General features: G+C 38.7%; 1 protein-coding gene across 2 annotated transcripts in view; it reads left to right on the top strand.

The window, feature by feature from the left end:
- Positions 1-25,263, top strand: part of LOC131127692 (EGF-like repeat and discoidin I-like domain-containing protein 3) — an 81,811-nt gene extending 56,548 nt beyond the window's left edge. For both annotated transcript variants that reach the window (XM_058069829.1, XM_058069828.1), the window contains 2 exons: positions 18,059-18,214; positions 25,091-25,263. In XM_058069829.1, coding sequence (XP_057925812.1) covers positions 18,059-18,214; positions 25,091-25,240 — 306 coding nt within the window. In that variant the 3' untranslated portion in view covers positions 25,241-25,263. The remainder of the gene's footprint in view (positions 1-18,058; positions 18,215-25,090) is intronic.
- Positions 25,264-25,800: the final 537 nt, after the last annotated feature.

Below are 25,800 nucleotides of genomic sequence, written 5' to 3'. Positions count from 1 at the left end.
GAAAAGCTGACAAAATGAAGTGACAGTTGTATCCATGAATAAAAATGAGACAAAAACGCTGACAGAAATGAAATGGATTTTCCAAAGCAAAAACAAAACCATATGCGGCAATAATGTAACAAGTTACAGACTGCAATATGTCTATGAGAATGACAAAAGTAACCATATGGACACATTTCACATTTGACGCGATGAAGAAAAACACACTGTGCAAACCATGTGGAGGGATATCACCACTCAAAACAAAACTAATTTGAAGAGGCATCTGCATGAGACTCATCCTTACAAGTGAAATGAAGGGAAATGACAATTTGCTCAATAATCTGTTATGTTTACTGCTGTTTTATTGCTGATGAAGAGCAGAGTTGCATTATTGATGCCGAGTGCATTATGTAGAGTTGATTTATGACTTCATACAGTTGTTGTATTGTGTCGTATTATTCGCATAGGATTACTCAACGTCTGAAAAAATGAGATTTTTTTTTCTTGGCAGTTAAAAAATTATAAAATTAAGGTTAGTGTGAAATGTGAATGGTTTATTGAATTAGTCAGTGAGAGTAAGTCTATTTTTTTCTCTGAATTGTATTGTTGGGATACTTTGCAGATAACCTCGATAAAGCTGGTTTCAAGGAAATTTAAAAGATGCCTTATCCTTTATACTTCATAGTTATATTGTATGTCACTACAATGTTGTGAAATGTGCTGTATATGACTAAAACAAAATAAATTAAGTATGGCTTAAACCTAAAATACATATAATATAATACATATATTATAATACCAAGTCCAGGAACAAAGGTTGGCCAAAAATCAAACTACACAAGCAATAGCAACACGAGAACAGGACCGCACGCTGGAGGCAGGCATAGGCTGCATGGCTTACGGAGGTCTGATAAGAATATTGCTCCCGGGTGTGACCAGATGGCTTCACCTCGGACAATCCCCTCAAGTGCACTGCAACACAGGGCAGATAGGTGGCAGTGGAGGAGCTCAAGCTGCACATAGCACTTCCCTTGTAATTCATGAAAATGCTTTACTGTTGGGAATTATTTGCATTTGGATCACTTTAAAGTCCTTGAAAATATTACTATCTCATGATGCACAGCTATCTGACTGAATCTTGTAGCTAGGGATATAAATGCTTTACAACTATGGCTGTCCAATAATATCGGCTGCCGAGTGATGAGGTGCTCCATACAGGAAGCTCTTGCTATCTCAGTATGTCTGCGGTCTGGAAATATTTCCAAGTTTAGCCTTTGGATTGTAAATATGCAGTTTGCAATGAAAGCACTGTTGTGAGGGTACTGTGTTTGGGGGGGGTCTTTCTGTAATACTTACAGGCGACCTATTATGCTAATTCCACTTTTCTGAATATACTGCATGAATGTCACTTTCGTATAATTGCCATCTTTATTTCATAATGTAAGATTAGTGTCTACATCAACAAACGTTAACTGCAGAATCAAACCATATAATTTTGTTTGTACACTGCATCGAATTGTAGCGGATCGTTTCTGAATCACATCGTAAACTGTGTATCTAGATTTTAATCAAAGCGTCTATCACAAAGAGATATACATCCTGAGCTGATTCATTAAAAACGTACAAATTACAAACTGCTGCCTCTGTCGGTATCAGTAAATATTGGATTTTGATAGGAAAGCCAGTGTTGAGCATCTTGTTTCTGGCAGTTTATTGCACTTTGCCACAATTGCATGAGGACTCTTATCATAAGATTCAGCTGAGGGTTTTTACTCCATCAAGGCAGCCAATCCATTTGTTTTTATTACAGTTTCTGATAGCTGGAACTATATCTGAAAATGGGAAGGTTTTTGCCTCTGAGTGAATGATTGCATTCCTTTAACAAGATAAGACCAGTGCATTGTAAGAATGGTGTCCATTTAGCAGCATGTCCTCATGTTAAGTCTTGTATATAAGATCTGTTGTGTTGCCTTTTAAAAATCAGAAAATGCTGACTGCTTTTTCGACTTAGACCTCTGCCCTTAGTTCAATCAGTAAAACCGATAGCATATATTGAATGGTGATGTGGATCATCCTCCCAGGGAACTGAAGATCAGAGTGATTTCTTTGATTTATTGGCCTTTCTGCTGGGCTCGCCGCTCCATGCATAGCGCATGCCCAAGAATGACACCGTTTTATAGTCACACTGACGTTATTAGATTGGTTGGGCTCTAGTCAGATATGTTTTTGATTACACTGAAAGCTTTTGTTGAGGGTGAGGTTTATGGAAGGTTGTGTGCTGAAAGAGACAGGTCCTTTGGTAGGCCCCATCTTGACTAGAGAGCTCGGCTGAGCAAAATTGATTGTTGTGGGTAAAGGAAAACTTGTCTCATATTATATGCTGTGCCTGCAGGAATCTTTAGACGCTATATAGTTGCACTGAGAAAATCGATGCTTACTGACAAGGAACCTTTTTGTGCACAGAGGCAGACACAGTATCATGCTTTAAAAGAGTAGACATAAAGACTTAGGTATTTTGGGCGGTGGTATAACATTTATCCGTCCACCGCTGTTAAACCTTACTGATCAGCGTTAGCCCATCTGTTGTCTTTGCAAATAATTAATTCCAAGCCACAATACTAAATTGGTTTCAACTTTACAAATGAATGGAATAAATCATCCTTAATGACGAGTTAAGTATTCCAATTAATCAAGACACCCAGTGCTTCTCCTGTGAACTCTAGGCAACCACACAGGCATACAATGTCATTTTAGGATTTGGGGTTTTTGAACACATGAACTCTGAATGAGATGGTCCATAAGTTTGTTTGTGGTACGTCCATTCCTGCTTGGAACCGTGCGGTTTAAACAGTGATGTGGTGAATACATGGCTAAAAAAAACTACAGTTCACATGATATTAAGAGTGCCGCTCCAGAAAGGAGTGAACCCTAGTAAATTTGTGTTGCAACCTGAAAAAAACTCAAGAGTAGAGTTTGTTTGACATGACAAGGAACCTCTGCGTATCGTTTTTGCACGTAGACCAGCTGTAGGAGCCCATACAACCTGTTGCGACCTAGGCTTAGGTTTGATTAAGTGCAGAAAGACTACAGCTTCTACTTGGACGATGGCAGCTGTTGAACTGGTGAAAAATAGCATCTCAGGTCTGACTCATAGGAGCGAGTATCGCTGTGCACACTAAAGGCTCTAATGTCATGACGCAGTGCAAGGTGATTTTAACTGTCTATGTACATACATACATACACATGCTATGCAGGTTGAAGTGGTGTCAAGTGCAAAGCTGAACACAAAATGCAGTTTTTAAATACGCTTTTTTATTACTAAGGGAGAAAAAAATCTGAGCAGCAACAACGGCAGTCAAGTGTTTGTGTCTTCCAGTGCTGTGGAGGAATTTTGGCCTACGCATCTTTGCAGAATTGTTGTAATTCAGCCACATTGGAGTGTTTTCAAGCATGAACCACCTTTTTAAGGTCATGCCATCGCATCTCAATAGGATTCAGGTTAGGACTTTGACTAGCCGGAAGTCTTTATTTTGTTTTTCTTCAGGGGTGGACTTGCTGTCAAAATGAAAGAACACACACATTTACAAAGAAAAAGGTGAAGTGCATTATTTATACACCTGGGCCTTGAGTTTGAGATACAGAGGCTCATACTTGTGGAGTTCTTGCATCATGGGCTGATTTTTGTGTGGTATTGCCCTCAGTGAGGTGGCAGGGATGACTGACAACACCCACTATCTGTATCTGTATCAAAATTGTGTGTTTCTGTATCTGAATGGGCGAAGCATAAAACAGAAGTGGGTGTAATGTTTGTAAAATTGGGTGAGGCATTATCCGTAATGGATAATTATTTATAACGAGGATACGGCTCATCCCTAGTTATTATTATTACACATACATGGCACATCTGTTCTCAGAATTTTGGTTGAAGACCAAATTATGTGGCATTCCCATTGCAGTAAGTAAAAGTAATAGTAAACGTCTGGCCTAAATATGTGTGATAATTGATATCAGCACAGCAGGTCTTTCTATCATGGAGGAAGGACAGCTCAAGCATGTGATTCCCTATCTAAATGTAATCATGCATTGAAAAGCTGATCATACGTATATTTCCAAACCAAATCAGAGTTGAAATTCGGTGGTGCCAGGAAGCTCTAAAATGTTAAGCAAACATGAAAGTGTGCCTGTCTGGGCCTTGTCCAAGACAGAATTATTTTGGGCTGCTAGGAGAGGAAATCATCGTTCAAGATGTTTTAAAGAGGAAAGCTGAAGCTTGTCAGACTGCACTGCCAAGAACTGCAGCTGGTAGGAGCAGATTAGTTCATTATACACTTGAACACCTCCTTGCTGCTTTTCACTTTATTCGTATCCCTGTTAATATAGAAAACTGCAGAACACCTGTTCTACAGCCTGTAGAGGCGAGTTCATCGCACCAAGGTTATCTCTTACAACTAACTACAATGCAATCACTAGCTATTCAAACCGTTTGGTAAATAGGTGCAAATGATATCTGAATGCATAAAGCCTTCTTGCATTATGACACTCCCATGTGGCAATCATCAAATGCAAGATACAATCCAGGAGTATGTTTTCTTTTGTTGGTTCAGCTCTGTAAATAAAACATCTTTTGTAGGTTTGCAGTTTTTTTTTACATTTCTTTTCCAAAGACCGAATCGTACGAAAAATTAAACAATTTTTCCCATAACAAACAATGTGAATTTGGGCATACAATCTAAATCAATGACTTCACACGACAAACTAATTCAATGTATTTGTATAGTGTCAATTCACAACAGCAGTTATCTAATCACACTTTTAAACATGACAGTTACATTCATAAACGGAAAACAAAGAACCACATGGGCAAGCACGGAGGCAAGGAAAACGCCATCTGGGGAAGTACCAAGGCTCTGTCTCGACCAGTTGGGTTAAGATACAAAAATAGAGTAGAATGATCTATGGTAGATCAAGTCTTTGTTTTAGTCTTTAGGAGTGTCTCCAATACATTTCAGCGTATCAGGGCTCCTTTCTCACTTAGTGCTTTAGCAAAGAGGTAGGTTTTGAGTTGACTTAAATAGAGGTAGGATGTTTGAAGATGTGCTGGTGCCTGACGATGTAGTGCTTTATATCCAAGAATGAGAATTCTAAATAAAATTCTAAATAAAATTTCAAAAGTAACCAGTGCAGTGAGGCTAATCCAAGTAAGATATGATCTTTTCTTCTGATTCTGGTTCAGATTCGTGCAGGAGTATTTTTGGACTAACTGAAAGGTTTTTAAAGATTTATTCGGGCAGAGAGTTACAATAATCCAATCTGAAGTTCACAAAAGCATGAACAAGTTTTTCTGCATCTGGCAGTCGCAGTAATTTCTGATTTTCTTTATGTTTCGTAAATGGAAAAATTGTGTTCTTGACACTTGTCGTATTTGGGAACGGAGTAAAAGTTCTGATCAAAGGTGAATCTCAATCAGCTCTGGTCAACAACAGTGATCTAAAAAAAAAAAGTACTCTCGTAGTAATCCACTGGTATTCAGTCTGGTACAACACCGTTTTATTTTTTTGTAGTAGGAATACTTTGTTGCTCACATGCTCCTGTTTGATTGTGTCCTTGATCCCAAAATGTCTGAAATATATTTCTCATTGCTGCAACAGGCTCCTTTTGCATATTGAACCATGGCAGTAAATGGTGTCACGTGATGCAATCCATCTGTTTATATGACATTTTTACACACTATTTTGTGTTGACGTGAATTGTATCCATATGCTTAGTTTAAAAGAGCAGCAGCTGTTTCAGAGCCGCCCACTGATGTGTGGTTTATTCACCTGTTTTTGTGTTGGCAGCACACTCAACACTCAGCAACACTCAAAGATAACACTATAATTAAGCAAATGACATCCATGAGAGGAGAGTTTGGCATTGGAGTAAATAGCACTGCCTCTCCTCTGGCACCCATTTGACTGAGTTGAATATGATATAAGATGAAAGGTGAATAATACAAGATGGGGGAGACAAACGCATACAAGGTTAGACGCTACTGGGACCACTCAACAGGCTCCTAACGCTTTAAGTACTTTAGCATCGTGTCAGCCTGCAAGTGTGGCATAGATTGTCTGATCATTGAGGTATTAGTGACACACTGGATGGTCTGGATGGATTACCATGGATCTGTGAATCCCTCAGATCCACTCTAGCGAACCGCAACAGCAATGCTCCTGAAACAGTGTTGCTTTTTGAGGCAGTATTATGTTCATTCAAATAATGCTTTTTTGAATGAAAGTAATGGCACCTCTCAAGGAAAGCAGTGCAATTGTTTCAGTTGTGCAAAAAGTACAAAATAAAGATACAAAACAAAACATTCAGTAGCAGATTATGTGCAAAACAACCAATGAGGCAAATGTTTTATTGACTATCCATTAGTAGTGTAGTACTTCACCTGACTCCCATTTAGTTTCACAATTGTGCCTAATTAAACTGTGATTGACTGGTGACCAGATCAGGACCCTCATGAGGATCCTCATTCATTTTCTACCGCTTTTTCCTCATGAGGGTCGCAGGGGGTGCTGGAGCCTATCCCAGCTGTCTTTGGGCGAGAGGCGGGGTACACCCTGGACTGGTCACTAGCCAATCACAGGGCACATATGAAGAGCTTGCAACCAAAAGGCGCTAAATCCAATTTTCACTAAGTTGCATGTTTTTCATGAGTTTAATATACCTCTGTCATGTGTATCCAAATCACATATTTTGGTCTTGAAATCATTTTTAAAAATATGAAAAAAAGTGATATGAAATTTATGCTTTCAACCAAAAGGCGCTATTTCCATTTCAGATTTCAACCAAAAGGAGCTAAATCCCTTTCTTTATTCTTTATTCTGATTGGCCCAAGTTTCCCATCTATTGATAATCTGACCAATCAGAGAGAAGAATACAATTGGCACTGCACATACAGAAACCCAGTATCAGTCCGCATCCTGTTTTGTTTGTGTACATTAAGTACACAAACAGTAATTGTTATTTTTCATGTGTCGCTCTACTGCAGCCTACAGGTTGAATGCACCTGCAATGTATGACATGTCTTGTACCATTGTCTTGTATAATTGGGTATGTTGAGTTGTTAAAGCTGATCATCATGGAATGTGGATGATGTTAAGGTGTGCTATAATATCTTAACAAAATTTTATCAGTAACAGTGTACTAGTGGTAGGTTATAACATTTTGTTTCTATAATGTGTGAAGGTGAACGAGTGCATGTGTGTGTGGGGGGGGGGGTGTATTGTATGTTGAGAATGGCTTCTGTGTTGCAATTATTTTATTAGTATAGCACATTAAAGCACCTTACATTCTTTTACAACAATGCCTTTGAAGAAGTTAAAGGTGACTTCAAATTTATTTCAGCCAAAAGGCGCTAAATCCGAAAAAAATATATATATATAAAATACACGGTGTGTGCAGGATTTTTATAGCATGCATTTTTATGACCTATATTGATAGCTCTTTCATTTGCAATATAGACTTGATGACCAAATAGATTGATATGTGCGTAATTAAAAATCATTGCTTTTCTTGAAATCAGTCAAAATGGATTTAGCGCCTTTTGGTTGCAAGCTCTTCATATAGACAAACAGCCATTCACACTCACATTCATATCTATGGACAATTAACTTAACATGTTTTTGGAATGTGGGAGGAAACCAGAGTGCCCGGAGAAAACACACGCATGCACGGGGAGAACATGCAAATTAAAAATTAAATTATAAGAGTAAATAAACCATCAAAAATGTGTTCCCCAGAGGAGCTGATGTACAGGTACCTGTAGTGTGAATGTGAATAAGACTTGAATGTGAATAAGACTGGTCGCCAGCCAATCACAGGAAACATACATATAGACAAACAACCATTCACACTCACATTCACACCTATGGATATATTTTAACTGTCAAATAAACCTGTTTTCAAGTGGTCTCTTAAAGCAGTATTGCAACACATGGAGCTCTGTCCCGTTTGCTGCAGAGACCAGCGGGACTAATATGGTTTAATGGGTGACTGATCACAAGTTCTGTGTCTGTGAGCATCTGGTTGTAATCAAACTGTGGCTTTTATCAGTTTGCTGATACTTTTACACTTCCTCTTCATCTGATCGTCACCTCAAATGGAGCGCCACTGACAACAAACTTCTTTTAATCAGTAGAATTAGCTGGGTGTTTCCTTCATCCTTCGACACAGGCGAAAGCCTTTAATTTGGAAACTCTCATCTCCTGTTAAAGCAGAAAAGACAAAGCATAACTTTTTAAAAGAGAAAATCTGGCCATGAAACACAAAAACATCATAGCATAAAAGGCTTCAATGTGGATTCTGATCAAATTGAATCACAAGTGTCTTGGTTTTTTTTTTTTCAAGAAACAAGAGACAATATGTTTTCTTTGCTGTGAATGTGAAATAGACAGTGAAAAATATACATGACTTTCATCACTGAGCTATTGTCTGCCTTCTTCAAACTTCATCCTGCCAATAAAATAAATAAACATGACTTACATTTGCAGCCGAGACCAGCATTCTTATGGCTGTCACATTGTATAGCTCGAGTTGGGACTAGATAAAGGCGTGTCTGCCTACTTAACGTTCACATCATATTAAATACTGCATGCAGTATATGCAGACTATTGCATGGACAGACTAGCTGTTGCGTGGTATTATAGTACTGTTACTGTATATATAACAATAAGAAGCAACTCTTCACATTTTCTGACAACATTAAAGCACAGACATGGCTCATGAATCAGAAATCACTGCAGGTAGTATTGACAATTTCCGATTACGCTGGTATCAGAACCCGGTACTGATACCGGATTTTGTCGGCTACTCTTAAGTTACGACTAAGCTACAATTAATCTTAAGTTATATCCAAATTTCATTCATATAATATTGAATAATTAATTATTATTAATAAAAAAAAATATTGAAACATATCCAGTATAGTAAAAGGTTGCCTACATGTGAGGAGTATACTCACGTTTGTGAGCTACTATGTATAATTCTTGTTTCTTACACATTTCCAAACAAGATACCAAGTTTGAATCCTTCTCTCTGATGTATACATATGTTGTTGTTCTGCCATCCAGATGTGACAACTGTGTTAAAGATTGTCAGCCCAGATGGACACTACTCGACATGCAATGTGTGTGCATTATTATAAGGCTCTATGAATGGGGATTGTGGTCATTATCATTAACAGACAGATGGGATAACAGCCCTCTAAAGGCTGGTTAGCCACTTAGAGATTCCTTTACTACAGAAGTCAGGTGCTGTCTTAGTTGGGAATTGTTCAGTAAACAGAATTATGCAAATTAACTATGTTGACTTTTATGAAACTTGGCAGAAGACTATTGCGGAGGATGGCAGAGAAAAGACCATCAACTTTGTTTGTTTGGATCCATTTAACATACTGAAAAATAAATTGGTGTTTAAATTGCCCTTGGCCGCTGTTGTTGTTTTCCTAACAGGACATTCAGGAAGGTCTTTACCGTATCTTTACATGCATGTTGAAAATGTTATTAAGACATTATTGCTACAGCCTTATTGTATTCCTCTTCAATATAACACTTCCTTACTCTATTTTATTCAATTTACCTGCAGCTAGTATAATGATTGAATTAGCTACCAAATGAAATTATAAAATAGACAGTGGCTCCATCTGCTTCCTCGATTCACTTCGGTGGTTTTTAGCGTCCCCGGTGTCAAAAGTGTCATTCTTTAACATTCCATACATGCCTGGAGGAGTCTGTGTAATGTTTCTTTCTTTCCGTTATCCAAGAACAGCATCTTATCTTTCCACTTCGCATTCTGAATCTTGCTTACATCCCTCACTACCTTCCCCTCGCTGCCTCTCAGCCAACTTAGGATGCACGTATCGGTTTTATCTGTCCGTGATGGATTCATGAGTCTGTAGCAGTGCGAGCTCTAATCAGGGAATCTTCTGGAATAGTCAAAAGTGCAGGTGACAGAGCCTTAATCAGTTTTGTTTGTGTGTGTTGAATACCCCAAAATGCTCATGTTGTGTACTATACGAAAAGCATCACATGCTAGAGACTAATCCGAGTGATCCAAAATATGTGCATGATTTTTCTGCAAGTATCGCTGCAGCATGCTTTCCTTTATGTGTTGGTGTGTGTGTGTATTACAGATTTGATTTGAGGCAAGATTAGGCACTTAGACAGGCTCCTTATTGCTAATATCATTACTGTGTCCATCACATGTGCAGTCATGGTAAACATTAAGCAGAGTGAAATCTACCAGGTCTCGTACAAAGGTAGCACCAAAGCCATTTTTCTTCTTCACTCATACTGACACACAATGAAAGTCACAGATGTTGTTCTCCTTGCTGTGAGAGCTTTAAATGACCCACGGCATCATGGTTGATTTCCTTCCTGTTGGTGTTGCCATGGCCAATTCTCTTCATCTGTTCCTGCAGCCATTTCAAGTAAATTTGACAACCTGAACAGAGGTTCCATCTGTTTTTTTTTTTTTTTGTTTTTTTTTGCAAGCGTGCTGAAAGTCGCTCTAACAATCTCAGACAGTGCTGAAAATTAGACAGGGCTCTATTGTTGTAGAAAATATGAATTCAATATTAGCTAAGAATTCATTTTTATTGTCCGGTCTAGTCACAAATGGGAAAATTATTCAGATGATACGCATATTGTCAGTGTGCAAAGTAAACAAGTCAATTTCACTGCAATATGTAGCAAGTAAATGCATATGCTATTTTAATTTGGAGCTTTTTAAGTAAAATATGTTGATAGTGAAGTCCACAGTTCATAAAACAAATGCTATAAAAGAGCATTTTATAGCATGCTGTTATATTTGTACATAAATTGTGTACATAATTCATTCATTCATTCATTGTCTACCACTTATCCTCATCCTTATTATTGTTATTTGTTTTATTTATATAAGAGCCATTAAAATATGAAATAGCACCCTTATAGTCACGTTTAGACTTGTATTACTCAATATAGTATGTACTAAGAGTAAATCATTTAAGACATAAATAAGACTTGTGCGACTATAAATGTGTTCCCTAGGAGAGCTGAGTGGCGGGCAGACAGGAAATGTCTGAAATTAAATAAAATTAATTAAGAATCTATCTTGAGGATTATTGTGCCAGTTTTGAGATAATTCAATAAACCTTGAATAAAAGCCTGTTGTTCCGGAGATCAAGTCTAGTGATTGTGTGTAGTGACACCTCGTGACCAGTGTACAATGCTCCATATCATTCATTCAGTGTCTTTGAATGTGTCTTCACATTTGTGATTTTTATGCTGCATTTGTATGCTTCAAATGCTTGATTTTGGTCATAATTACATACAGTTCACGTCAATGTGCATTTTTGGACTAATTCAACCACAAAAAAAAATATATATATATATATAATTTAAATGTGATAGAGTGAAGCCACAAAGTGGCAAGGCACGACTATAGTTCATCGGAGGGAAGGGAAGAAAAACATTGGACATTATGATTATTTTTGACATTTTGGTTTTTTTAGAAATAGTACAGTGTTATCAATAATGAATGGCTTGTTTAAGAATTCTAACGACACTACGAAGTCTGAAATATGAGTAATTGCATGCAATATTGCTCCATCCATTGCACAGGCATAAGGAGAGGGAGAGCGGAAGCGTTCAGGACAGAGTGAGGAGGAGGGAGTGGATGTCTAATGCATAGTGATGTCCATGCCATGTAAAACTGTTTGTGTGCTTGCCACCATTCACCACTGTGCTTTCTCCTCATTTTTATCCCTTTACAATTTTGGCAGAGAGATGTGCCTTGACCAGTCGACAAGCCGACTTCACTATAATGTACCGCCAAAACAAGTCATGTTTCTGTGTAACAAATAGGTCTATCCTCATGTCAGGACTAGTCACTCTATATGGAGATGCTCCTTGTAGTCACATTCCACATTTGGCTGCCAGTCCTCACTCACATTTCACAGAGATAATGTTCTGGCTGGTCAGCATCACCCTGATCAGCATAACTCCATGAGATGCTGGCAGGGGAGGATGCTCTACAGAAATGAGTCAGACTGCTGCTCAAAATACATTCACTGTTTTTGTGGCCATTTTAACACATATAGTCACAAAGAGGCTGGTGTCAATCCCAGCTGACTTAGGGTACACTCACACCATGCTAAAGCACGGATATCCCTCTCTTACCTGTGCATCGCTGGCCTGCACTCAAACATCCATTCATCCATTACTATACAGCTTATACTCACTAGGGTCGCAGGTATGCTGGAGCCTATCTCAGCTGACTTCAGGCGAGAAGCGGGGTACACCCTGGACTGGTCGCTGCACTGTTGCATTTTTGTATCCTTGTTAAAACATATTTCTCCTGTAGTAGTATTTTACTCCTTCATGAACCGAAGATTCATTTGCAGTATTCTCTGCGGCTGTATGTATGATCACTAGCAACAGGAAATTGATTGAAGATTGACAATGGTTAACAGCCAGTGGGTGGGTGAAAGTCCACAGAGAATCCAAAGAGGAAGACTTATACCATGCACCCAGTTTTCTTAAACTCACATGTTATTAACATGTGATGGCTATAATCGTAGTCCTCACCAATTAGTTTGTGTCACATAGGGAAAGTTTCCCATGGCACAGGAGGAATAGTTGGAAATAAAGCAGCCATTTTCATTGTCATGCAGAGTCAATGGTGAATTCTCAATTCTCAAACACCTTTTTTCATCTGTTGGAAGCCATTCAGCCAATCTAATTTAAAGAAAATCATTTTGTATCCATGTAGGCCTCTTGTCAAAGCACCATGTGTTCCTATTCAATTATTTATGAAATTATTAATACCATATACATATGGTGGAATATGCAAAACTCATCCCTCGAAAGCTTTATGTCACAAAGCATTATGTGCTTTTCCTCGATTAAATACGTAAATGCAATTTATTATTTTATCTTGGCTGTAATTCCCCCTGTTTGCATGCAAATTAAAAATTATCCCAACTAAAGCCACAGATATTGTGCACGCTATAAAAATACTTTGAATTTGGTCATAATCAGTCTTATAGCTATTGTCGAAACCTTGTGTTCTTTCTGTCACAACTTCAGACCCACAGTTAATTATCAGGGGTACCTTGGTTTTCCAGGTGAATGCATTATTTGGACTTGGTTGTCCATCAGGAGGAGGGGCACTGGGTGTTTGTTATGGTATTAAATCAGACAAAATCAATTCATTACTTTTCAGTCAAAATAGTTTTTGTTGATTTGATTGTAGGCTCCATCTTTGGTTTTCACCCATGTAAGACAACTCAGACCTCAAATGTCTTTGTTTTCTATTGAATTTGTAAATCTCGTATTTTTTCTAAAATAGATTGCATGTGCCCTCAAGTGGTCTAAAGGTCAGTTAAGGTATTCTATGTGTCTCCACTGTGATTGACTGTACCTTGGATCTCAACTGAGATATGTTGTAGACCCCAGTCAACCCTGAACTGGATAAGCATTATAAAAAATGGAAGTTCTCCAGATTGCCTGTTTAGACAAAACCTGTAAAGTTGTCAACCCCTTGTCAGATGTAAGCAATAATGATGCCCTGTTAGTGGGGTTGATGGTCCGTGACACCGTTCTTTTCATGCTACAGTGACTTTAGTGTGCAGACAATTCTGAACTTTGCACTACGACTTAGTAGACTGCCCACCAACGAGTATGCATCACACAGACACACACAAACAAACACAAGCACACACATTTGCTGCAGGCTAGGAAGACCAAATGAGGCCTCGCCACATACAGTTAAAGCAGCACAGCTGGAGGGGAATGTCAGCAATATGCTATGCATGCATGCTCTGTATTTATAAGATAGGAAAAGTGGGCCTCCTCTGGCTGCCCTCGCTGCATTAATCTGTTTATTCTGCACCAGCAAAGCTACTTCTAATAGGGACACAAAGTTTGCCCACCAAATCTCATGCTAATGAGGAGAGGGGATGAGCGTTTGTTCAGCTCAAGTGTACAAATGTTGCGCCTTTGCTTTCTGCCAATACAAATACGATTTCTTCTGCTTGTGCAACACATTTTGTAGGAAATGACAAGCTTGGAGAAGAAGCATATGAATCTTAGTTTTTAATTTTTCCATGCATGAGAGAATCATATAATTGGTTGGCACCAGATGCTAAAAGAGTGAGTGGAGAAGAGAACAGAGGCTGGGGGGTAGGAGGAGCAGCCTTGGTTTAACGTGCTTATCTTGCACCTGGATTTAGTTTAGTCCATCAAAGTGCTGAGCACCTGCGTTACAAAAGCTGTTTGGATTATCTGACCACTGCCTGTGACAACAATTACAGCTTCTACTTCAAGCGTGCCTTTGTTTGGATGGCAAACTCGATTGTTTTGGTAGAACATGAGCTCAACCTGTGTAGCTGGAACAGAACCAAACTGGCATTTTTTTTGTGGCTCACCCCATTATTGTCTGAGGGCTTATGGTAATGGTAAGGGCAATGGTTTAATTTAGTTGAACATGCATGTTACAATGGAATACATCACATACTACAAGTCATATAGTATAATGATGGAACACTTCATTACCTAAAATCAATATATACAATATATACATTGTTGTTGTTTTTTTTGCAGATAACCGATATCCTGATATTGTTAATCTCTCAATTTGCAATACCAACATCATCAGATACTGATACTGATATGTGTAATATGACATACTGTATCTCCCGTGGTGGAATGAACACATGTATATTGTGAAGCTAATGGATAGAGCATCAGCAATTATCTTGTCAAGGTGGCTGTAAAGTACATTGTACCACATCTGAGAAATACTTGCCATTAGGTTTGGGCTGTGACATTTGTTTTAAAAGTCAACAGATTTGTTTTTGACCATCAAAATGTCCAGGGAAGAAAGTTTCATTATTTTCATGTAGGCCTAGCGCTCTTCGTGCAACAGCAGTGGCGTAGCCAGAAATGTTTCATTAGGGTGGCCAAGGAGACCATTACTCACATACACGGAAAACAAATTTTACAAGAGCCTTCTTCAGTTATTTGTTCGTTTTATTGCCAAATAATAATGGCAATAAAAAATTGACAAATATAATGACAACAAAAATTACTTGCAAGAGTATAATCCATGGTTTTCTTGACAATAACCAAAATCACCGAAGTTCTTACACCAATAATTCCATGGTTCCGTGTCCATTATATTCTTCAGGAAACACACTTGAAGCGGTACCAGCCATTACAATTAACAAGAAATTGAAGAAACAAGACTGGTCTAATAATAACTTGCGGGGTGGTCACGGCTACATCTGGCCAAAATTAACATATTTTGATCAGATTAGAATGACATTTAATCTACTGATGAATTTACAGTATATCCTTACATACCTTTTATCTTACCCTGAAGCTCCAATCCATGAGTTTGAAAGGCTTAAAGTTGGACTTAACATTCAAAGCCGTCGTATGACTCGAGGTGTCCAGCTCTCAGTGTAAATCTGATGCAAACGTTTAGAGGAAACACAATCTATCTAACAAACATGTACATATAGGATTGAAAATACACCCCATATCATATGAACAAACAGCATTTTCACAGGCGTCCCCTTGGACTCCCCTGATCAAGCGCGCACACACTGCTTACTTTCGGGAATTGTTAAATTCCTACGAGGATAGGCAGCATATCTAGAGAATGGATGGATGGAAGGTGCCAGCTAATCTGCTACTGGTGACTGTTATTTGTTTACATGCTTGAGAGGCGGTTTGATGAGGTCACCTTTTGCACAGCGCAAATACCGAAGCCCATTTTTGCAGAGCTGCTAGAAATGTGAATTTCCCTTAGATATTAATAACTAAAAGTAAAAAAAGCCAAAAGGAAATGGCATATTAGTGCAATATGAATACGCAGTATCCTTAAACTGACTGATGTTGGAATAAGCCCAAATTCATCTTACAAGTAAATTCATCTTACAAGTAGGCCAAAAAGGCACAACTTTCAGATGAAGAGGCGACCACTCTACCGCCTGAACCGTGCCTCCCATTATCAATATTTATTTTCTCTTAAGCAGAATACCAAGTTGCTCATTTCGTCATTGGTCGGTTTTGGTCATCAAAGATGGTTTACAGTATGCCATTCACAGTGTTCTTTTGAATAAAGTCAATGTTGAGACATTGTCCTTTAGCACTTCTTAAATGAAGAATCCTGTGGATGTTGTATGAACTTATAACAACATTTTATTTGTTGGAAAAAACAGACTAACTTGTATATAAAGTAGACTAAAAGTAATCCCTCGCTCTAAAATGAAGGCTATACTATAAGGTCAATAAGTAAAACAAGGCTAATGATCGAACTTGTCTAGAAATACCATTTTAAATCTTGGCAAGTGGCAAATCATTTTCAGTGTGGACAGCTCTGTGTTAGAATGCGTGATGATATTCCTCTTGGCTGACATTCTTCAATCGGATGACACCAACCTGCTCTGCATGCAGAGAAATACATCATTGTTTACATTGCCAATTTAATTGTAGAGATGCTGCAAAGTACCTCCAATGCTAGGCCTGTCAGATCCACCTCGATGCTCATCTGCTTGCTGAATTTACATGCAGATACCATAACTGTTTCCGTAAGATCAAATGGAACTTGAAAGGAGGACATTAAATGAGGACATTCCAAATAAATTATTATTTTTATTTGTCTTGGAATTGTTCTATGCTAAATTAAATGATCAAGATTGACACATTATAGAGTATATCTATAGGTGCAGGTGTTGAAAATATTTATATGTAGGGTCTCCGTTCATATCTAAACGTAGGCATGTCATGTAGGCAGGGCCTTGGTGTGCATTTAAGAAAGAACCTTCAGTTAGCAATCTCATAGCCATGAGTGGAGACGGTCTTTCTTGAGCAGTGTTTTTCATAGGAAAATAGTGTGTGCTTTGCATAGCTTAAAATGTATATTTCACAGATTGCAGGCTATTTCAGGAAATGAAAGTGCAGTATGATGTAAGTCACTAACGGTGCTCAGTCATGTGTTGAAAGCTGAAAGTGGAGCCTTCAATTTCTCACGTATTCTTACACTTTGCTTTGGTTGTAATCAACACATGGGTCAGATTGTGTTTTGTCATTCCAGCATCATACACACTATGTAGGCTAGGCCAATTAGTGTGATCTATGTTTCTTGACTGTTGTGTATATTTAGCAGAAGGGATGCATCTGCACGCTCACCTTTTGTGTAGCTTGTTTTCGCTATGCTTTTAAACCGTTCAGCTACTCGTTCAGCAAAATTCCGTATGTCCTACGTACTTGCAGGTGGCCAGTGGGTACATTTTGGTTTATTTCTGTATTAAATGTACTACCCTAAATTCACAAGATTAATCAATATAAATATCTGATACAGGAGCTATTACGCGTATGTGGAAAGATTACCAGGACAACACTCTGTGTTATTTATTTATTTGAAAGAGCTATTGGTGTTTTTTGCTGTTGCTGTTTTTTCCACTCTACTAAATTACAGGTCTTAAAAGGAAAGCTTCCCTCTTATAATAGCATTGTCTACATTATTCTTAATGAAAAATAGGGACTTCACCTGCCATGACTGCAGTGAATATACTTTGAGAATATATTATTGTTGTTATTGATTTCAGTTTACAATTTATTTCAGTGTGAATTTAAAGCTCAAGAGGAAGTGTGTACAAAATAGACTGTCAATAAAAGTAACAAATATTTCAAAGCCCCCAAATACTGTAACACACAATATTACTCACTAGAAACATGTAAGAACCTATTTAAAATGAAGCTAAATTTAAATGTGTGCCTCTTTGAAGATGTAATGTGAGTTCTTTATTGTTTAGGCAAGCCTATGAACTCACCCTTGCCGTTCAATATCTGGGAAAAATTGAAATTGAAGCCTCGCAATGGTGCCTCTATTCAAATAAATTATCTAGTTACATGAAAAGGAGAAAAATGCTGACAAGCGTAGAAGAATTACATTTTTGCATGTCTGCTGTTTAAGTGTGGTTCACTTGGAAACTTTTCATATTTCTTCTTTTTCTATCTCTTTTGTACATGGCTCCTCTCAGGTGGACTTGCTGGTACCTACCAAGATCACAGGTATAATCACCCAGGGAGCCAAAGACTTTGGTCACGTGCAGTTTGTTGGCTCATACAAACTGGCATACAGTAACGATGGAGAGCGGTGGAAAGTCTATCAAGATGAGAAGCAGAGAAAGGACAAGGTTGGTAGCTTTCACCCTTTAACACTAACCACGCACACATATATTTAAAAAAAAACATGATGGAATTTTAAATGTTTTGCATGTATCCGTAAGAATACAAGAATCCCAGTAAGATAATGGACACTTCATACTTAACAAGAAGGATCAAGACTAGTAAACTGCTTGTCAGTGCTGCTCCAGGTTTTTCTAAAATGGTGCATTCTTATGCATCACAAACTCCTCGGACACAAGTTTCTGCTGCATTCAGGGACACTTGTAAACCACAGCAAACACACCTACACATGCATATACAGCCATAAGTACATGTACGTGATATTTATGCTAAGAGTCCACTGGGCTGGTGCCAGTTGGTGCCAGTTGGTGCCAGTTCGCGCCGATGCAATTTGCTGTGGCGCCTAGTGTCGCCAATGAGGTGCCTAGTGGAATGCAGTGGCTCAAACTGCCTCCCAACTGGCTCGTGGTGGCCCGTAACAGCAGCAAAAATTGAGTTTGGCGACAAGAACATTTCAAAATGTTTAAAATCTTTGTTGCGCCACTTATATCAAGCAATTGGCGTGAAGTGTCCACCATGTGGAACTAAATGTCAAAAACAATCCGCCTATTGGAATCCACTGGAATGTAATGGCGTGAGCCAAATTGTGCCAATGACAAAATCAACCACCTGTTGCTCATACAACAATAAGACAAATGTTACAAAATGTTCTAGTTATAACAGGCATCAATACAAACCAGATACTGATACTGCTTTATCATGATTGTGAAACTTTCCCCTTCAATTTGGTGTGAAATGAACAGCCATCCTGAGTGGACAAAAACGTGAAGTTCAAATTAAATCGACTCAAATGGAATCAGAGTGGAGTAAAATATATGTAGGATGATAACTTATCTATTTATCAGTGCTCATGTCAAACTTTATCCTCATGTCACCATGCAAAATATACATTTTTCACCTGGAATTCCTATAAAATGAATCAACCGTTGAATTATGTTGAACATTTCAAGTTAATTAACATAATAAGGTTTATGCGTTTTAAGTTTGCAAGATTAGGGGGTACATGGCTTCAGGTCAAATGTCTGAAGTGGTATGTGACTGAAAGTTTGGCCACCACTGCTGTATTGTGTACAATGAAGTTTTGAATTATCCTAGTATATAGTATCACAACATTAAGGTTGTGCACGTTCCAGATAAAACTAAGAAATGAAGGGAGAACAGAAGTGTGAAGCAGTCCAAAAATGTCCACTCTGGACTCTGTCAGATTTTCCTTTTAGCATCTCCTTATCTGGGCCTCAAACTGAGCTTGCCCAGCTTGTCATATTGCCTGTCTGCTTTAGCATCAGATAAGACTGTTGTGTCAACCAAGCTTGGCCAGTCCTGTTGAGAAAATCTTGTTTACGGCCCTTCAGCAGAGTACACATGTCCCCTCCAATCGGGCTCAACATCAGAGACAGTGCGGGGCTGCAGCCGCCTCTCTGGTGATAGGACAAGGGCTGAGGCCGAAACTAAAATCCTTTGTCTTTCAGACACTGCCTGCAAGTGTGGAAATGTTTACTTTGCTCACTTAGCTTACTGACAGATAAGCACTCCTTCTTCGGATTATTTGTGGTGAAAATCAGGAGAATCTTAAATACCTTTTCAGATTGAACAAAAAGTAATGACAATGTTTAAATCATCCTGCCTATAAATACTTGCTGATGCTATTGATCAGCCATATATTTGATTGATTTTTACATATACATATTTACCCATATACATATTACTTTAAACCAGAACCAGAACCTTTGGATTGGCAGACCGGGGTGGTGGTCCCCCTCTTTAAGAAGGGTGACCGGAGAGTGTGTTCCAACTATAGGGGGATCACACTCCTCTGCCTCCCTTGGAAAGTCTATTCCACAGTGCTGGAGAGAAGGGTACGACCGTTGGTCGAACCTTTGCTACACACAAGAGGTCCAATGTGGTTTTCGTCCTGGTCGCGGAACCCTCACAAGTGTGCTTGAGGGTGCATGGGAGTTTGCCCAACCAGTCTACATGTGCTTTGTGGACTTGGAAAAGGCATTTGAACGTGTCCCTCGCGGCGTCCTGGAGGTGGCCGGGGACCGGGAAGACTGCTGCCCCCGCAACCCGAACCCGGATAAGTGGAGGAAAATGGATGGATGGATAGATGGATATTTACATTTACTTTGAGAGGCACACAGGAAGTGAAGTCTAGGGTTCAGAGTTGATCTTCAGCTTTGTGTAGGAAATGGCCGCAAAAGTGTGCTTGTTTTGGGGGGGGACTTTTGTTAGTGATTATCGTACCTTTTGTGAGTTCCATTCATATCCCTTCACGTAGTACATGTGGATATCAGCATTTTGCTCATGTTCTGGTAAAACAAGCATTTTTGCTTTGTTTGGCTTGAAATAAGCTATGAAAATAAATGTTACCAAAATGCCAAATTTTAATTTTGTAAAAGTAGCTCTCACGAGAAAAAAATCGGTATTGGTATCGTTATTGGCCGATTTCACCCATGGATTATATGTATAGACCACTGTCATAGGTTTTGATAACAGTGATTTATTTGAGTATATAATCCACCTGCTCCTTGTTGTTTTTGTAATATACAGTACTTCAGATCACAACAAGGACAACCAGTCAGCTGGAGAGTGTGCACTCTGTATTAGAGGAGAGGTTTGTTTAGTGGGCCTGTGGAGAATGTCAATCAGTTTGTCCTGACACTGAGCCAGGAGACCGTTCACAAGCATGAGTCTTCAAGGTGTTCCCCCCTTCAGACAGCTCAAGTTCCCATTAATGCCAGAGGACACATTTGACTGTTGGGCTCCTGAGGCTCCTCCTGCCATGCCAAAATACTGGACTTGACAGGCATACATAGTTTGTGTGTGTGGATGCCTGGGTGTTTGGTTTGGGCACAGTTTTAGACGCTTGTAAGTATTCTTCTCAGCTCCCACCTTCAGCTCTTGTGTGGCAGCGGCTGCAGGCGGTTAGATGGAGATTTAGAGAGGGGCCTCTGTCAGAATACAGATGTTGTCACTTGGCAGCTCACTAGCACTCATATTCGTATCCATAGACAGTTTGCATTTTACATACACATTGCCATGATGGTACACTGCATGGACACACATCATACATACGGTGATATTAATTAATCAAGACCTTTTGAGCAATTACAGTAGTGAGCACATTCCTCAAATTTCTGCAACCATATCTTCCCAAACGAAACATGTATATCACCAGTAGTCAGCGTACAGTTGGCAAAGTAGTACAGATGAACTATCCACTGAAAAAAAGTCAGTGCTGCAAACACAATTGAGTGATAACTGTGCTTGTCCGATATGCAAAGCCTCTTGTCCTATCTATGTTAAAATTTTTTGGTGTACACACGTTTTATCATGTACACACGGTACTGTCAAGGTCTGGGGCTGCATAAAAGCTGCCGGCACTGGGAAGCTATGGTTCATTGAGGGAAACATTTAATGTATGAATGCTGTAGTCGCCCATTTTCATCTATTTGTTCCTCATCTCGAAGACAGCTGGGATAGGCTCCAGCACCCCCGCGACCTTTGTGAGGATAAGTGGTAGAAAATGACTGAATGAATGAATGTTCCTAATCCTGTTCCTACTTCTCCTACTCCTCAATTTCTTAACCAATTCAAACAAATCCAAGATAGAAATGTTCTCCTCATCAAGTACATGCTTCCCAACCCAACCTTACAGTTAATTACAGTTACTAGTTTATTTTATTTATTTATTGACAGGGGACAGTGCATATTAATAGATATTTGTGTCAGTATGCCAGAATTATCCAAAAGGCTAGTTTTAATCGGTAGTCCCTCGTCCTTAATCCATTTACAAAAATACTGTACGTACATATAAAATGTAATAATGGGAACACAATAAGCCAACAATCAGCAACATCATACCAACAAACAAACACATAGTACGTGACAGGATACAGGATACAGAATTTTTTTGGGATAAAAATTCTGAATTAAACAAAGATAATGTCAAAATGCAGTATCCATTTTGTGAAGAATTTATAGTTGTGTCCATGTAATAGTGTCAAAGTGCCCGTTCTTGACCTTTCAGTGTAGACCTGAATTTGCCAGTGTTTCTCAATGATGATACTGAGGCTAACAAGCAGATAAATGTGCCTAGCCTCGACTCTTGACCTGAGCAGGAGGTTTAAATAATTGACAATGTAGCATTTCCAGAGGCACACGTGAGGCCTCTCCTGACAATGTGAAGCCCCGACTCTACCAGCCACCAAAATCAATAGTAGAGCAAAGCAGCTCCAGGGTCAGTCGGGAGTAAGTTGCACTATTGTCTATTTTTAAATCATCCATCTAGTCCTGATTACTCCAGATTGCAGATCCCCGGAGAAGAGATTGCAAATTGGTGTGCAATTAAGGATTAAAATTCTGTCTCAGCCCTCAGGCTGATTAAAGATACTCAGTCAGCAGATATGCGGCTCCATAAGGAAAATGTCATAATGCACATTAAACTGCAAATACAGCCTTAATAATAAGTATAACTCACAGTCATCATTCATCAGTGGTAACAGTATCGTATACCAATCAGCTTATGTCTACAGTGACACAAAACAATTGCATTAACAATAAAACACAGGGTTGAAATACCGCTTCTGTGAAGTATCATTGTTTACAGACACAAGTGAGAAAGTCGTTCACTGCAGGGGCAACATGATGAAAAAGAATCTTTAATGAGAAAAGACATTTTTTCGATGAGACATGGGAAAATAATGAAAGAGTACAGCTCTTACATGATTTTATTTCTTTGCGTCATAAACACAGCAACACTGACAGTAAGCGAGGAAACCAAAAGCAATATGTGACATATAAATAAAAAGTAGGTGGCAGTGACTTGATACTACACTCAACAAAAATGTGAATGCATCATTATTCTCCCATTTTTCGCAATACAAAGCACTGAGGATCGTCAAGTAATAGCATGAAGTATAATAACACGAGACATGGATCAGCTACAATGAATGAATGAGAATGAATAATGCTAACAATGTCTGACTCAATAATTACTATAATCATGATACGTATATTTATATTTCAGATGGCATGACCCTTACATTTACATGCTGGATGTTATAATGAGACTAAGTGCTTAAAACTGTCTAACCTTGTTTAGGTGATGGAAGGCTTTAATAATTAACGAGATTAATATACTCTAGTGTGCAAGTGTTTTTCAGTACATGATATTTCTTGTTAAAAAGTAGCCTGTATGGTAATGTTTACAAAAAGTACTATATATGAAATCCCAGTACACATTCATACGCTCCAGTCATCAGCATTTGGCCCGTTGTTTTTTCTTTCATTTTGTGACAGTGAGTCCCATTACATTCCAATTACACAGACCTAATTATGTCATTTTAATTGCAATGATCATATCTTTCTATGGAGCTGCCCCTATTGATTCAATTAATTTTAATATACTTCATTCTCCTGTCAATTAAGCACATGCAAAAGCAAAGCCACATCCTGCATGTTTGTAGCCATTACTTGGACCGTGCACTGTTGTTTAGGGGTTTATTGCAACAAAAGTGGTTCATAAATTAATTACCATACTTAATTTAGCCTCTCATTTGTATCCAGGATAGTTCAGTGGCTGCACTGCACCAAGTGTTATGTTGATTGAATGTTTATGTTGCTAAGCCAATAACAGGGATTTTTTTTGGGCAGGCAACAAAGCTTTTGTTTCATGACAGAAAAGGGTGGAAAAAATACATGACAATAACCACATATACGTGGACCCAAATATTCCAGTTGTATTTGCTTTATTTGCTCAAACTGAAAGAATTTAACGTTGAATACACCTCATTCCGAAAGAAAAGTGCCAATCCGAATGAATATATAATCGGATTGACGGATTCACTTTCCCCAATCCGATTCAGGTGTCTTTTAAGCGCTCAAAGGGAAAGTTGTCAGGGTGCATTCTTCTTTGTTCTGTTTTTCTTCTTCTGTTGTTTTTTGGCGGTTGGCAAGCAGCTTTCGTGTGCATTAGCGCCACCTGTGGAACAGAATCTAAACCCTTCTATACTTTATTCACAAGTCCAGTTTTATTAAAAAAGAAAAATCATATCTATATAAAACATGTCCCGAGTTTAAAAGTATTAGCAAGATTGAGTTTTATGTTTTCCTGTTTAAATATATCCCGGGTGCGTTCATTGAGCGCATGCTCAGATATGATGTAACACGCAGCTTGGGACGTTCTTCAGTTTTAAAAATGGAGGCGAGCAATTGGCACCGGACTGCTGCGGAAAGTTTGATTTTGATCCAAACTAATTTCAAGACTGGACGAACGAAAAACTCGCAATACGGAGTTATTTCAACAAGTGAAAGAAAAACTCAGGGAAGTTGGTATCACGTGATGTTGATATTTACGACTATTCTGTTTGATTATAGCGGCGCATGTCGACAGGAGATTGCAATATTCCTTTCCATGTATACCATTGTTTTCGGAAAGGTCATTCGGAAAGATTCCATTCGGAAAGATTCCATTCGGAAAGCGAAAAACTCCTCATGTAAACATGGTTAGTGTTGGAAAACAAAAATTGTGTAATAATTAAGTTGGGATCTCCAACTGTGCCACCTGAGCAACATGCTGATTTAGAGTACACACCTCCAGCAAGGCCAAACTGTTTATCAAATGAAAACCTTTCACTGAGTGTCATAGACATGCTGTATTTACCACTATACTGTATATACAGTCATTTTTTTCAGTTATTCCTTCCAACTATCTGATCAGTACCCAACCTGCATTGCACTACTAACAATAACAATAGAAGAAATAATCAAGAACAATGGTTACCGGTGCTCACCCTGATTTCATCCATTCCTTGTGTTTGCAGGTCTTTCAGGGCAACTTTGACAACGACACACACAGAAAGAACGTGATAGATCCACCCATCTACTCTCGTCTCATCCGGATCCTTCCTTGGTCGTGGTACGGCAGGATCACTCTGCGTGCAGAAATATTGGGCTGCACTGAGGAAGAGTGAAGTCCTTAACTCACTCCCCGCCGCCCCCCATCTCACCGTCTCACGGCATACTGGAATATGTCACCCGGTAGTGGAAAAATAAACTGTGCAAAACCTGTAAAAAGTAATGGATTCCCTGTAGATTTTTTTAAAACTTGTGAAGGGTCGCTATTTTGTTTTTGTTTTAGTTTATTTTTTGTACAATAACTTATAGGTTTTTTTTTTCTTATGCCAGTTAATTTCTTGTTTACAGCGTGATTTGTGTCTTTTTATTGCTCTTGAGAACTGTAATATATATGTGAGGGCTTTGTGCAGGGGGTGGGTCACACTGTGGTTTTGCCATGGAAACTATTGTACAGTGTCACTTTTTCAACAAACTGTGGGTCATGTTGCATTGGATGCGCACACACATGCACACACAAACACACACACCTACACACCACTACATGCCTTCATGTTGTCAAATATTATTCAAATAATATTTTTACTTTGATAACTCCACTTTGTCAAGCCAAGCTTTCATGTTTATGCACACTTGCATTACTGCTTCAATCAAAACACTATTAATGCTCTTGTATTAT

Source organism: Doryrhamphus excisus, chromosome 4, assembly GCF_030265055.1.
Source record: "Doryrhamphus excisus isolate RoL2022-K1 chromosome 4, RoL_Dexc_1.0, whole genome shotgun sequence".
In the NCBI taxonomy this organism is placed as follows: Eukaryota; Metazoa; Chordata; class Actinopteri; order Syngnathiformes; family Syngnathidae; genus Doryrhamphus; species Doryrhamphus excisus.
This window is presented reverse-complemented; position numbering and strand designations above follow the sequence as displayed.